The following is a 12,837-nucleotide window of genomic DNA, read 5'->3' on the forward strand; positions in this document are numbered from 1 at the left end:
TTATTTAACGCACGACTCATTCAGCTAATTGCGAATATACTGTTTATCTATGAGATAAAGTATAATCACGAAGAATAAAGATTTTTCAACTTTATCGCTTATCATTATAAATATTTGTAAACAGAAGAATAGATATAGCCGACCTAAACAAAAACACTTTTCTAATAAAAGTGAAAACTAGATCAATTTTCAACATATTTCGATGATTCCGTAGTTAATTCAAGTTAGAAGCAGTTGAAACTATTAAAAGTATTTCCTTAATATAAGCATCCTTTACGTTTACAAAATATAATATAATCGTATATGACTTTTCTCAAATTAAAACAACCGAATATTGGTACGTTACTCTGAAATTGTACAGAAATTAAGTCGCAAGTATCAAGCAAGAGAGACAGAGTCAAAGTTTTTTTTTAATCGAAACCGAGAATGTACACGCGCTTGTGGCGCTTATAGTAAACTTTGCCAGAGTGCAAAAGTTTTTTTTCATATGTAGATCATTGTATTTACGTTCATCTGGACAGTTATCAACGCGTTGTATCGGATTTACTCTACGTGTATTCGCAGAAATCATTAATTGAAAAAGCGCAAGTATGCAATTCATGTTTTTCACATAATTTTATATTTGTTGAAAGCGCGCCGACAAATTTCAGAAATCATAATTTATATCTAAATCTGTATCTAATTGAGAATAACTTTATATATAAAAATTGTGATTGAGCAAACATTTCGCAAATTAAAAGTCGCAATTTTCTAAAGTTGAAAGCACAAGTTGAGTTATTATTTGTTCTATTCATTATACGCTTTCATATATGAAGCGCGAATCTTGTTACACTTTGATATACCGAACAATATGAGGATGCAATCTTTTCAAATTGCAGCATGCACAATTGTCCCGACCTGAATCATATTCGAAGTTCTCCGAGCAATGAATTTGCACTATGAATCATACGGACTCGTATCGAAAGGAATAGTTTAACTTCACAGACTTCTTAAATGAATTTTAATTAATTATGGCTTAAATAATTATGAAAAAAATTATATAAAAAATAAAATTTTCTTTCCTCTCTTAAAAAAAAAAGAATCAAGTTTCTTACCAAGGTAAGTAAAAAAAAGTTTCTTTTACGTCTAAAGCTCCTAATTAAAAGTCATTTCATTGGAATAAAGATCGTTATGTTGTATGTATTATACACATAATTTACTAACACAGTCTTTATATAATATATATATATATATATGTACATATAATATTATGTACAAAATACTTGTATATAATAGATTTTTATTCAAAATGCAAACGTGTGAAAAATTAGATATTTCCTTGTGAATAATTTAAAACGAATTCGAAGCTTGCTTGTACGAAAAATATCTGATTGTGAGAGAGAGAAAGTTGTGCGAGATATCTTAAGTTAAGTAAACAATCCATATTTGTTTTCAACAAATTGATTTGTTGCGAATGTTGAATATGAATATCGTAAACAATATAAACGCGAGTGTGTTTGCGCATCAAAAATCCGAAAAAACCAAGTATAATTTTATTCCATGTTTACATTGAACATGATCATCATATATGCATATAAGCGATTAAAATTGGAAATAAATTTTCATGTCTTATGTGACGAGACCACGGTGTTGATTGTCAATAAGGACAAAAGTATACACTCACCTTTTCGAGGCATTCTTGTCCGATGGCCTTCGGATCGACCTGCACCTCGAGGATGACGGAGTTGGCTTGGCTGACGAGACACCACATCTTCGCGATCACTCTTTCCTCGACGGCCTTTAAATTCTCCTATTAATCCCTAGCCGGCAACTTCCTCTCACAAGCGAACGGAGAAACTAAACACTTTTACGCGTACGATACAACAACGACCAACTCGACGGGGACGATGACAACAATCTTTTGGCCGGATACGCGGCTGGTCGGCGACCGGTCGTGCCCGGTGATACCTTCTTTGTCATAAGAAGAACTTCAAAGAACAAGTTCGTGCACAGCTGTCACTGCAACGGACTCGCGCGCGATTACATGTAATATCGGCAACGTGCTCGCTCTTGTATCGGAGTCGGAGGACGAACACGTCTCGTCAACTTCCATTTCTCGGCGCGGAATGGCACACGCACTGACACTGCTCCTCGCTGTCGCGGCTTAGGTCGCGAAATCGAATCGAGATTCTGGCCGCTCTCTATCGGGTGGCGCTAGCGCCGTGGTTAACAACATTGGATACAAGACACACGAAATGAAACGCGTACGCGTACTACTATCGTTCTGTCGCTCGAGAGCGCGGCGCGCCGAGTGAGAGGAGGTTAGGTGCGCGCACAGCTGATCGCTGATCGCCGCTGTCACGCGCAGCCAAGCGGCGCGCATGCGCGTGACGACTCGTCAGTCACGTACATATCAACGGGCGCAATTTCACAGCCCGTTTAATCATTAGCTCATAAATAATCAACAAAATACATAGACGAAGCATATTCTTTTATAAAAAGAGATTAACGCAGCAGAACACTGAAGAAGAACTCCTTCCAGATTTTGTCGAAATTTTACAATATTGTGTATTTTTATGCGTAAAATGAGAATCTGTAAATTAAAAAAAAAATTGTCGCTCTCAAAAGAGGCGCCAGATTTTAATTTATAAATTCGCGTTTTACGCACAAAAATATAAAACATTGTAAAGTTTCAGCAAACTCGGAGAAGATTTTCAATAAAATTATTACTCAAAATTAAAATTAAAATTAATGAGAATCTTATTTATTTGCATAGATTTTTCTTGATATACGTTGTAGCATATTCTATTCTTCCGAGTTGTATATTTTCTACCTTTCTAAAATATAATTACTCCTTCTTTCTCCTACATCGTTTTAATTTAAAATATAAAAATATATATATTGGAGTACACACACACATACTCACACTCACATTCTTAAAAAAGCTTTCTACTCTCTACTGAGACAGTCCGTTTAAATATAATGAAAAGAGTAGACTAATCATTAATTTTGATATTATAAAATAATATAAGATAAATGCGATATAATTTTGAATTTATTATAATTTTATTTTTGAGATTATATATAATTCAATAAATTTTTACAATTGTCATAAATACAATATTGTTGTAACAGAAAGAAATAATTTAAGCTCCGATTTATAAAAATTATAAAATAATAATTGTATAAATGCATTGTCTGTACAAAACGTGAAAAAATAACTATATCATAAAACTTTTATATGAATCATACAATACCAATTGATAAAACAATAGCATGACACGATTATAAATCGATTCAATAATAAAATTTGAAAAATCGATAAATTACTATTAGTATACTACTATTAAACTCGTTTTTTTACATGTAACATTTGCCAAATATATTTTAAATTTACTATTTAATAAATATCTTCTAATCATATTTTTAAATATACAAATTCTTGTCTCATTTTAAAGTGTTTATTTATATTAAATTATATTGCATTCAATTTATATTAAATTAACATGTTATCAAGTATGCAATTATCTATTTAAAAATAGTAGTTTTTAAAAACATGGGAAAAGTATAAGAGAATTTTAAAGTTATTCTTTTTTCTTTAATTTTTTATTTTGGGCACTATATAATACTGTGCAGACAATTAGTCAATTTACATAGGGTATGTGTATATACACACACACACATATATATATATATATATATATATATGTGTGTGTGTATATATATATATATATGAGACAAACCTACTCATTTCGTAAATTCAATAGATTTTAAAAGATAAAACAAATTTAAATGTTGCTACATCGTTACGTGGTTCACTATTGACTGGGAGCATGTCCGTAAACCGCGAAAAGCTGTAGGAAAAAATCTTAAGTTTCACGTCCTCGATGTGACAGAAATCATGGAATGACATCTAATAATATACAATACATTTATAACAACAAAGAATTCTTTACCATCACCCTAGGTTATTTTAGCCATATTTAGCTTAATGATAATATATCGTTCCGATGTGTCTAGGCCATGACACATCGAATGATATTCCATTACATATTACATTTTTTTCTTTTGTTATGATGCAAATACATTACAGTAATTCTCAAACTATCCAAACACGTGCCGACGAAAAAGCTCAGCGATAATAATAATATGGACACATTTATTGTCGTATAACAATTGCGGAAAAAATTCTAGTAGTAGTTTGAGTATCACTGTCTAAAGCTACACTGTATAGTTTCTCCAATAAAATATAACATGTCATACGATATAACAGCGATAAATACGTTAAGATATGGTGTAAGTGAACAATAATATTTAATGTATACATTTATAGCATTAATATATAGTATATTATTTATAACTATTAGATGCAATTCCTGCGGCTTAGACCTCAATGCGATAATTGTTGTGCAATTCTGGCTTGATATCATACACCAAGTCCAAAACTTTAAGCATGACCTAAATTATGAAAGAAAAAATGAAAAGAAATATTGTAATGTTCTCATGTAGATTTATCTCTCTACGTATTGTATTAATTAATTAATATTATTAACTAAATTTTATTATAATTTAAGTCTATAAATTTATTTAATAATTTATTAACTTAAAAAAGTGTATACTAAGAAACTCACCGAGTTTTTGTGCACAGCGACGGTCTGATTCATTTCCTCTATCTTGATTCGTGTATCAGCCTCGATACGTGCAGCTACATCTTCTTTCGAACCCATGTGCTATAGTAATACAAGTAATATCATAATTAAATACTGGTAATTAAATTGGAGCTTATGATATAAAATTATTAACACCATAATTAAAACTCACCATAATTATAAATTAATGAGAAATGATACTTACTTTGGCTTCAAACTCACGAAATTGTTTCTCACGTTCCTGCCGATATTTCTCAATTTCATCTTGGGCTTCTTCTTTAGCCTGCTTTAGACGACGTGCTTTACCTAATTGCAAATAGAAGTTATAAATTAGAAGCATATTTGAGATATATAATTCTACATTCCAAAATATGAAAATAAAATGAAAATAAAAATAGAATAATGTTTTGTAGCACAGTTTTCACTATACTCTATATATATGTATATTTCATTAATATTACTACATTTAGATCAGAGTTCCTACAGAAATTGAACAATTATTAAAATAGAATATCGATATATAACAAATAAGCAAAGGAAATGAGAAATGGTAAAGCTCCACTAAATAAAATTATATATTCAATCAGACTATAAAAATTTAAATAAAACTTGGTGAATTAAATTACTCGAATGACACAAACATCAAGGTTAGTCAGGATTGTCCTCGCCGAATTCTCGCAATTAAGCATGCCATGAATATTTCAATTAAAATTTGCTCTCTAGATGCTCTGTAGCATCGTTTCAAACGAAATATCGAAATTTATTACACGCATTATCTTCGAAAAGAATTATTAATATCAAAACCGAAAGGCTACAAGTCTCGTGATCGAGCGATGAAATGTCACGTCCACATTGCAGACATTTTTTCATGCGAATTTTTTGCCGACGAATGCGAATCGATAAACTCACGTTTTCTAGCATCCGACACCTTCTCCGCAGCACGCTTTTCGGCGGCCAGAAGTTGCTGAATACCCTGCGTCTGGCTAGCCATCTTTGCGATGTGCGATGAGAGGAGAACCAGAGCTATCACGAATCGATCATATGACTTTGGAGCTTCCGCCCTCTGTCCTCTGTCCCGCCTTACATTACAACACGACGTTTCGTTGTCCCGTGATCTCTCACGTGCTTGCTCAATTTTTTTTTAAATTATTGTTACTACTGTACGCAACTGTTTTTATTAAAAAATTGAAATATTTATTTTCAAAATGATTAAAATATTTCACGATTCTTGGTCCCTTTAAATCTAATAATGAAATTTTAAGTAATATGAGAAAGATGTTAACTTCTCTTTCCATTTTGGTTATTACAATGTAACATATTAGATTAGAATTTAAATTAATAAAGAAATTGAGAGAAATATAAACAAATTATAATATTTAGAATACAATTTTATTTTACATGTAAAGATTGTATTTCCATATCATTACAACGCATATTATTTTTACAGAAAGTTTTATAGCATACGATTTCCCTGAATGTTTTGCCTATTGTTCAATCTAATTTTTTCTTGACGTTTCTTTTCCTCTTTAAATGCCTCGGTGTTCGCTTTTCGTTCTATCCTCCTTTCCTAAAATCACAAAAATTGTGTAATACTGTACGAGTAAATAAAATTAGTCATTAAATGTTTAATAATAACCTATTACATACTTGTCTGTATTCTTTAAGCAATTTTTTTCTTTCTTTTTTCGCATCTGAAGTTTCTCCTTTAGGTCGTATGCTTAAAATGCTTAATGTGGATTTTCTACTTTCTGCTATGGATTGAGAACCTCTTGACGGACTATCCATTGCATCAAATTGGGCTAATGCCTCAGCTGTTAATTTTCCTGTGTTGCCTAATACATTTTTTGGAACACCTGTTTTTTGATCAATTTCAATCTTCTTTGAACGCTATTAAAAAAAAAAAAATAAACAAATAAACATATAGTTTCGATAAGTTTAATTAAAAATTATACATTTCTATATATTCAAATATTTCCTAGTAGAATAAATAAGTTTGCAGGCATTATATTAAAAATAACTCACCTTGGAAGGTTCTGAAATTAATTTAGGGTGATTGTAAATGTTACTATATGTGCTAACAATACTTTCACAATCCCATTTTTCTTTTTCACGAGAATTGACAACAAGTTTTTCTAAATCTTCATCTTCTGAACTCGAACATTCTCTTTCTACTATTTTCATTCTGTCTTTCATAAGCTCTGCAATATTTTCCGTCTGTAAATACAGTACATTTTTTTTATTGTACTCTTTATATTATACTTATATTTTCGATTCTACTTATATCTTCTATTATACTTACAGCTTCTTTCTGTTTCTTTTCAAAATCAACAGCACATTGCAGAATAAGGTCTGAGTCATGTGCTATATATCCTTCTATTTCATCACAATCCAAAGCACCAATTTCATTTTCGTCATATCCAGCATACAACTATAGTTATAAATAAAAAAATTAGAACATATATATATATATATATATAACATTGTAACAAATTAAAAAGAATAAAAATCTAAACCTGTTCAAATTTATCATCCAATAGTGTGAGTTGTTCATTCCTTCTCATCACACTACTACTTATAGAATAATCTGTAAATCTTGATTTCGTTTCTTCATCCTTGAAAGTGTATTGAGGTCCATTTAAGCTATGTACTTCATCTGCCTCCTCATCAGATAAATTCATATTACCGTCAGATTCATATTCATTTTCCGATTCATTAATTTCATATTCTAGAAAAGTAAAATGTAAAGATTAAATAAGCACAAGACATTATTATTAAATTTAGGAAAATTAAACAGTACCATATTCTCTGTCAGAATTCTCGCTATCGCTACTTCCAGCATTAGCCATTTCTATGAAATTATCTTCCAACTGATTTTCAGGATCATCAAAATTAAAATCATCATCCATGGCAGCCACCACATCTGGATCAAGATCCAATCGTGGTCCAGAGACCGGTGCTGCTTTATTGAGCATACCAATTTTTTCCTCGACATTTGATGCAAAAACAGAGGACGGTAAGTTGATTTTTGGGGCATCCTTTTCACATTTAACATTAGTATTCTCGATGCGTTCCCATTCGACCGACAATGTATTGACATCTCTAAGATGTTGTAGATAATTGTAGTCGTCATCAAAGTAAATTCCATATTTTCGCTGTTCCTCTTTGCGTTTTTCACCGTCTACTGTCTTCTTTTCTGTTTTTGCCGTTTGTATTTTACCAACTGGCACGAGAACTCTTTGTGGTGCTGTTTCATCTGCCACTAATGGATCTTTTTGCGATCGATGGACCAGATGGAACGTAACAGAGTCCTTCTTGTCGATAAATTTCTTTTTTTTCCCCTTCGGCTGCAATTGCAATTATTACTTTATTGATTCTACCGATCTACAATTTTAATATACGAGTTTAAACATCTATTCTTGAACATTAAGACTTACCATTTTAATTTATCATGTGCTTGAATTAATTGAATGAGTATTTATATTTTTATTGTGAATTTAATTGTGAGCACGTTGTGAAACTAAACATTCACATTGCATACTTATAGCAAGAAAGGTGTATTTTCTAACCCTAATGTTTTCTTACCCAGTATCCAATCAGAAATGGCTATCCATTATCATAAACCATATACATATAAAAGACATAGATGGAACTGTGACATAAACGCAAGAAGATACAAGATGGATACAGTTACGTGATTGGCCATCGAATAGAGAATTTTTTTTCAAGTTCCCAAAAAGTCCCTAACTAAATTATATGAGCGCGTTTCCCAAACGCAGCCCAGAGGGCGTTATTATCGAACTATACATTTGCGGATCGAATATATCGTATCTAAGTTAATTACGTATATCTATGACATTCATCATGTAAATAAACTTGACGTACCTACGTACGTATTTGTATGTCGGATTTATTTATAGACGAGTCTCTCTGTGACGAGTCACATATTTACAACAAAAATGTACAATTGTTTCGTGACAAAATAACACAACGAAGTATTGAGTGTAGAAAACTAGATTTTTATAACGAAAACTGTTATATATCATAATTTATTTATGTCATATATTTATCGAAAATGATTTTAAACGTAATAAGTATAACTGTGTGCGCCTCAAGTTTTGTATATACTTGTTATATTTTATGTAATCTAACCTATTTCTTATCGAGTCACAATAAGGATGACAGTCTTCGTACAGTATCAGGTAAAGTTTTATTTTCTAAGATCCGCAATATATCTTTTTATGAAGTTTTTCTATTATTAAAAACTACTATAAATTAAAAACAAATGAAAAATAATCTTTTATATTGTATAATTTTCTCTGTATGTGTGTGTATATATATATGTGTATATATATGTATATTTGTTATTTTTATAAATATACTTTCTATTAATAATTTTTGCAAAGTTAAATCTAGAATTCTTTTTTTCAGGTGATAACGCAATACAGTCCACCCTGTGGACCCTCTTAATAGACATGTCACTGCTCTCAATTTTCATCTTTCAACACTCCGTTATGGCCAGTGATTTTATCAAGCAAATTTTCTTTAAACTACATATCGAATATCTCAGCAGGAGTATTTACAATGCCTGCAGCTCTGCAAGTCTTCATTTCTTGATTAATAAGTGGCAGCAATCTCCAGCCCTAAAAATATGGAATATTGAAACTTCCAATGATACAGTCTGGATGCTATTTTCTGGTCTCCATGTATTTTCTTGGTGCATTATTTACAGTGGATGTATCATGATGGACATTGCAGAGCTTTGTGGACTTAAGCAGGTTTGGTACAAAGTATCTGGAAAGAACAGTCCACTGGATGCAAAATCTAAAGAGTTACGCAGATACATAGAACATATGAGGCATCCTAGTTTCATTGGATTTCTCATTATTTTATGGATCTATCCTTTCATGAGGTAAAGTTCTGGAGTCAAATTTAATCCTTTGCATTTTTATGATTGTTTAATCTTATCATAAAAGAGATATTAAATATAAATCTAAAATTTAAGTATATAAAAGTATATAAAATAAAATTAAGTATATAAACAAAATTCATATATAGAAATTAATATAAAAATAAAAGAAATAGAAAGAGAGAGTAAAGGGAGAGCACGTTTTTATTCATTTTTTCTTACAATTTTCTTATATATATATATATATATATATGTATATTTTTAATATTTTTGTATAATTTTTTATTCAAGTTATATATATATATAGCAATTTCTTAATAACTTATTAGACTAATAGTATAATTATATTTTATTTTTTAAATATTATATAATTGTTAATTGCAATAAATTAATAGTTGAGAATCAATTTTATACTAATGAACATTATTTCTTTTCAGTATGGATCGATTATTATTGGCCATCATATTAACGATATACATGGCATTGATGTGGACCATAGATTCTGAAGATTATGGTTATCATATCAGATATTTCAGACAGAAGCAAATAGAACTCTCTTAGTTATATATTTATTTACTACATATTTTCCTTTATTTTCACTTCTGATCTTTTTAACATTTTATGCATTATTCTCATGAATTTCGCATTAGTTAATAATAAACTTAGTAGATAATATAAATTAATAGTTTGTATAATAAATAACATAAAATAGCTGGTTTTATTTATTAAATAATTATTTCTATTCGTTATCTAATGTTTTTTCGATATATACGAATTTTCATTGTCGCAAAAAATTTTTGAATTTTGATCATATCTATTTTTACATTAAAATCCACCGGATGATCAAATAATACTAGTAAGATAACAAAATCATAAAAAGCGAAAGAAAATGTTAATTATTTTTATTTGTAAAATTAACTGAAAGATTTTTGCTTCTCTCTGTAAATACGTTTTTTCATATATGTATATAAATATTTTGTTATATTAGATGTTTCATATGATTCAATTTCTGTCTATATTTGTATTTACAAAAAATGTAGATTTATTTATTTACAATCATCAATTTATATTCTTATAAATATTAATAAAAAAATAAAACTACGTCGCAAAGGTTAAGACTTTATATGACGTTGCAAAGTTTGTTTTATTGAATAATTAATCGTTTCCATCGTTGTCTTCGGAATTCTGACGACATCTTTACCTGACAGTATTAGAAGTTTTAACTTCCAATCTAATGCTGCCCGGTAAGATGTGAACAGATATTCCATCGCTGGCAGCCATCTTGCGACCACGTGGAGCGGCGCGACCTTTGCTCTCCTTAAGATCTTTTCTTTTTAACTAAATTTTCTTGTATTCTGCCTGCCTCTTCTTTTTCTTCTTTTTTGGATATTTCTTTTGGTTTGATAATTTAAATCTTATCAAAATTACTAAAAAAAATAAAAACGAAATTAATAAACAAATAATTTGTATATAAAAAAATAATACATTTATACTCATAAAATAAGCACGTTTATATTAATGTATAATATATATTTTTCTGCATGTGTGTGTGTGCGAAAAGACTTTAGATATTAAAACAAAATAAGATTAATAAAAAGAATCAAAAAGAGACATTCCATTTCTCTTTCCGTTCTTGCGTGTGTGTCCGATGGCCAAGTTTAAATATTACAAAAAATTCGAACTACAGACGATGCCTGCATTTATATGCAAGTGTCGTCATGGTGATATTCGTGAAAGCGAGTCCCAAATTGGTCGTCGCATCAGACTTTTAAGATATACATATAGGTAACATGAAAATAACATGCACGTCGTAATATTATATTTGTTATATTAAATTTCTTTAATATTTTAGATATTAGATTAATGTAAATATCAAAAATTTAATATATAAAATAGGCATTAGATTATATCTTTTCACACTAAGATTAGTGAATTTCAATAATATTAATAAGCATTATTAGAAAGATTAAATATAATTAATACAAATATATATTACACATATGTGCCTATATAAAAAAATTTTCTGTATTTTTTATATAATATAAAATGATTATAGTTATTATCTTCATTAAATAAAAACGATTAATAAAAAAATGAATAAAAACTTTTTTGTGAACTGCGAATTAAGTAAAGCTATAAAGATAAATATAACAACAGCTCGATATTACTTGCAGGTGGTATTAAATAACTAATCGCATTGGCATCTCTTTATGTTAGTAGTTGCAAATTGAATGCATATAATTAATACATGTCTTAAGAAAATGATTGCATCTGCTAAATTTATTTACGAATGAATTTTCTTTGCGCCATGTTCATCAAATTGATTAATTTAAAGAAAAATGTGTGATAAAGTATATGAATATAACTTTTCACAATTTTTTTCATTTTCCTTACAATTATAATTATTTATGTTGTTAAAAAAAAACAAAGTTTTTAATTGCAGACAGAATTCAATATAAAAATCTATAGCAAAATAAACAGTAATGTATAATATTAATGTGTATTGATTTCTTAGAATTCAATTTCAATGAAATATATTCAATGATGAGCTATCAAAAGAACACTTGTTTAAACCAAAATCAATCTGTATCAATATATCGATAATCTTAGCAGTGGCGTAAATGTTATTAAAATGTAACCTATTTTAAAACTCCTAATAAGCGATTGAATAAAACGAAATAATTTATCTCTTTCTACATATGATTATTAATAAAATTAAAATGATTATTGTAATATATGTATAAAAAAACAAATTTTATCAATTTAGCTATTTTTGCATACATATTTGTTCGGAAAAAATAATGTATAATTTTTTTGTATGATTACTTTGAATGAATAATGATACACTTTAATTTCGCGCATATTCTCTATTTCAAAAAATTATACATATATGTATATATATCGTTTGACTAAGAATTTGTAATATTTAAACTTATTGTTATATTCGTTTATAATCTAATATTGTTAATGCATATTATTTTAATAGTTAAAATTAAAGTAATTAAACCTTTTATTTAAAATTAAATAAAGAGAATATTATTTCTAATGTTTATTTCTTATTCGTTTAATTGCACTCTTTCTCCATTAAATAGTTAATAACATTCCTAAATTGTCGACATTAATAAAAAATATAATTATAAAGTCGTAATTTCACAGAAAGAGAGAGAGAGAGAGAAATTATTTAGAATAGTCTGTTTTCCAAAAAAATGTTTTTGATTTATATTAATTACTTCTATATTAATTATATAGAATATAAAAATATATTAATAGAAAAAACTTATAAATAAATAAATACATAATTGT

The 12,837-nt window shown here is 28.8% G+C and overlaps 4 protein-coding genes across 4 annotated transcripts in view; 1 reads left to right on the forward strand and 3 right to left on the reverse strand.

Moving 5' to 3' along the window:
• The window catches only part of dnr1 (E3 ubiquitin-protein ligase defense repressor 1), a 129,794-nt gene extending 127,490 nt beyond the window's left edge, over window positions 1-2,304 (reverse strand). The window contains exon 1 of the mRNA XM_029303534.2: window positions 1,664-2,304. Coding sequence (XP_029159367.1) covers window positions 1,664-1,750 — 87 coding nt within the window. The 5' untranslated portion in view covers window positions 1,751-2,304. The remainder of the gene's footprint in view (window positions 1-1,663) is intronic.
• Window positions 2,305-3,896: 1,592 nt separating this feature from the next.
• Vha13 (V-type proton ATPase subunit Vha13) lies at window positions 3,897-5,708 on the reverse strand. The gene is made up of 4 exons (XM_029303503.2): window positions 5,538-5,708; window positions 4,834-4,934; window positions 4,611-4,709; window positions 3,897-4,437 (listed from the first exon to the last, which is right to left on the reverse strand). The coding sequence occupies exons 1-4, from the start codon at window positions 5,617-5,619 to the stop codon at window positions 4,363-4,365; spliced, it is 357 nt and encodes a 118-aa protein (XP_029159336.1). The 5' UTR covers window positions 5,620-5,708; the 3' UTR covers window positions 3,897-4,362.
• A 287-nt stretch (window positions 5,709-5,995) lies between these two features.
• LTV1 (LTV1 ribosome biogenesis factor) lies at window positions 5,996-8,237 on the reverse strand. The gene is made up of 7 exons (XM_029303482.2): window positions 8,063-8,237; window positions 7,426-7,972; window positions 7,142-7,353; window positions 6,928-7,056; window positions 6,651-6,842; window positions 6,276-6,515; window positions 5,996-6,195 (listed from the first exon to the last, which is right to left on the reverse strand). The coding sequence occupies exons 1-7, from the start codon at window positions 8,063-8,065 to the stop codon at window positions 6,082-6,084; spliced, it is 1,437 nt and encodes a 478-aa protein (XP_029159315.1). The 5' UTR covers window positions 8,066-8,237; the 3' UTR covers window positions 5,996-6,081.
• A 236-nt stretch (window positions 8,238-8,473) lies between these two features.
• LOC114931444 (nurim homolog) lies at window positions 8,474-10,245 on the forward strand. Its single transcript, XM_029303483.2, has 3 exons — window positions 8,474-8,827; window positions 9,057-9,537; window positions 9,972-10,245. Exons 1-3 carry the CDS (start codon window positions 8,701-8,703, stop codon window positions 10,093-10,095), a joined length of 732 nt encoding a protein of 243 aa, XP_029159316.1. The 5' UTR covers window positions 8,474-8,700; the 3' UTR covers window positions 10,096-10,245.
• The last annotated feature ends 2,592 nt before the right edge of the window (window positions 10,246-12,837 follow it).

The sequence above is a fragment of the Nylanderia fulva genome, unplaced genomic scaffold (assembly GCF_048542155.1).
Source record: "Nylanderia fulva isolate GAGA-0341 unplaced genomic scaffold, ASM4854215v1 Scaffold27, whole genome shotgun sequence".
Taxonomy (NCBI): domain Eukaryota; kingdom Metazoa; phylum Arthropoda; class Insecta; order Hymenoptera; family Formicidae; genus Nylanderia; species Nylanderia fulva.

Coding starts and splice junctions, on each gene's coding strand:
- Vha13 (XM_029303503.2), bottom strand. CDS start 5,619: ATGGCTAGCCAGACGCAGGGTATTCAGCAACTTCTGGCCGCCGAAAAG. Junction 4,935..5,537: donor GGTGTCGGATGCTAGAAAAC/GTGAGTTTATCG, acceptor ATTTGCAATTAG/GTAAAGCACGTCGTCTAAAG. Junction 4,438..4,610: donor TCGCTGTGCACAAAAACTCG/GTGAGTTTCTTA, acceptor TTCATAATTTAG/GTCATGCTTAAAGTTTTGGA.
- LTV1 (XM_029303482.2), bottom strand. Junction 7,354..7,425: donor GAATTCTGACAGAGAATATG/GTACTGTTTAAT, acceptor TTACTTTTCTAG/AATATGAAATTAATGAATCG. Junction 6,196..6,275: donor TGCTTAAAGAATACAGACAA/GTATGTAATAGG, acceptor TTGTGATTTTAG/GAAAGGAGGATAGAACGAAA.
- LOC114931444 (XM_029303483.2), top strand. CDS start 8,701: ATGATTTTAAACGTAATAAGTATAACTGTGTGCGCCTCAAGTTTTGTA. Junction 8,828..9,056: donor CAGTCTTCGTACAGTATCAG/GTAAAGTTTTAT, acceptor TCTTTTTTTCAG/GTGATAACGCAATACAGTCC. Junction 9,538..9,971: donor TGGATCTATCCTTTCATGAG/GTAAAGTTCTGG, acceptor ATTTCTTTTCAG/TATGGATCGATTATTATTGG.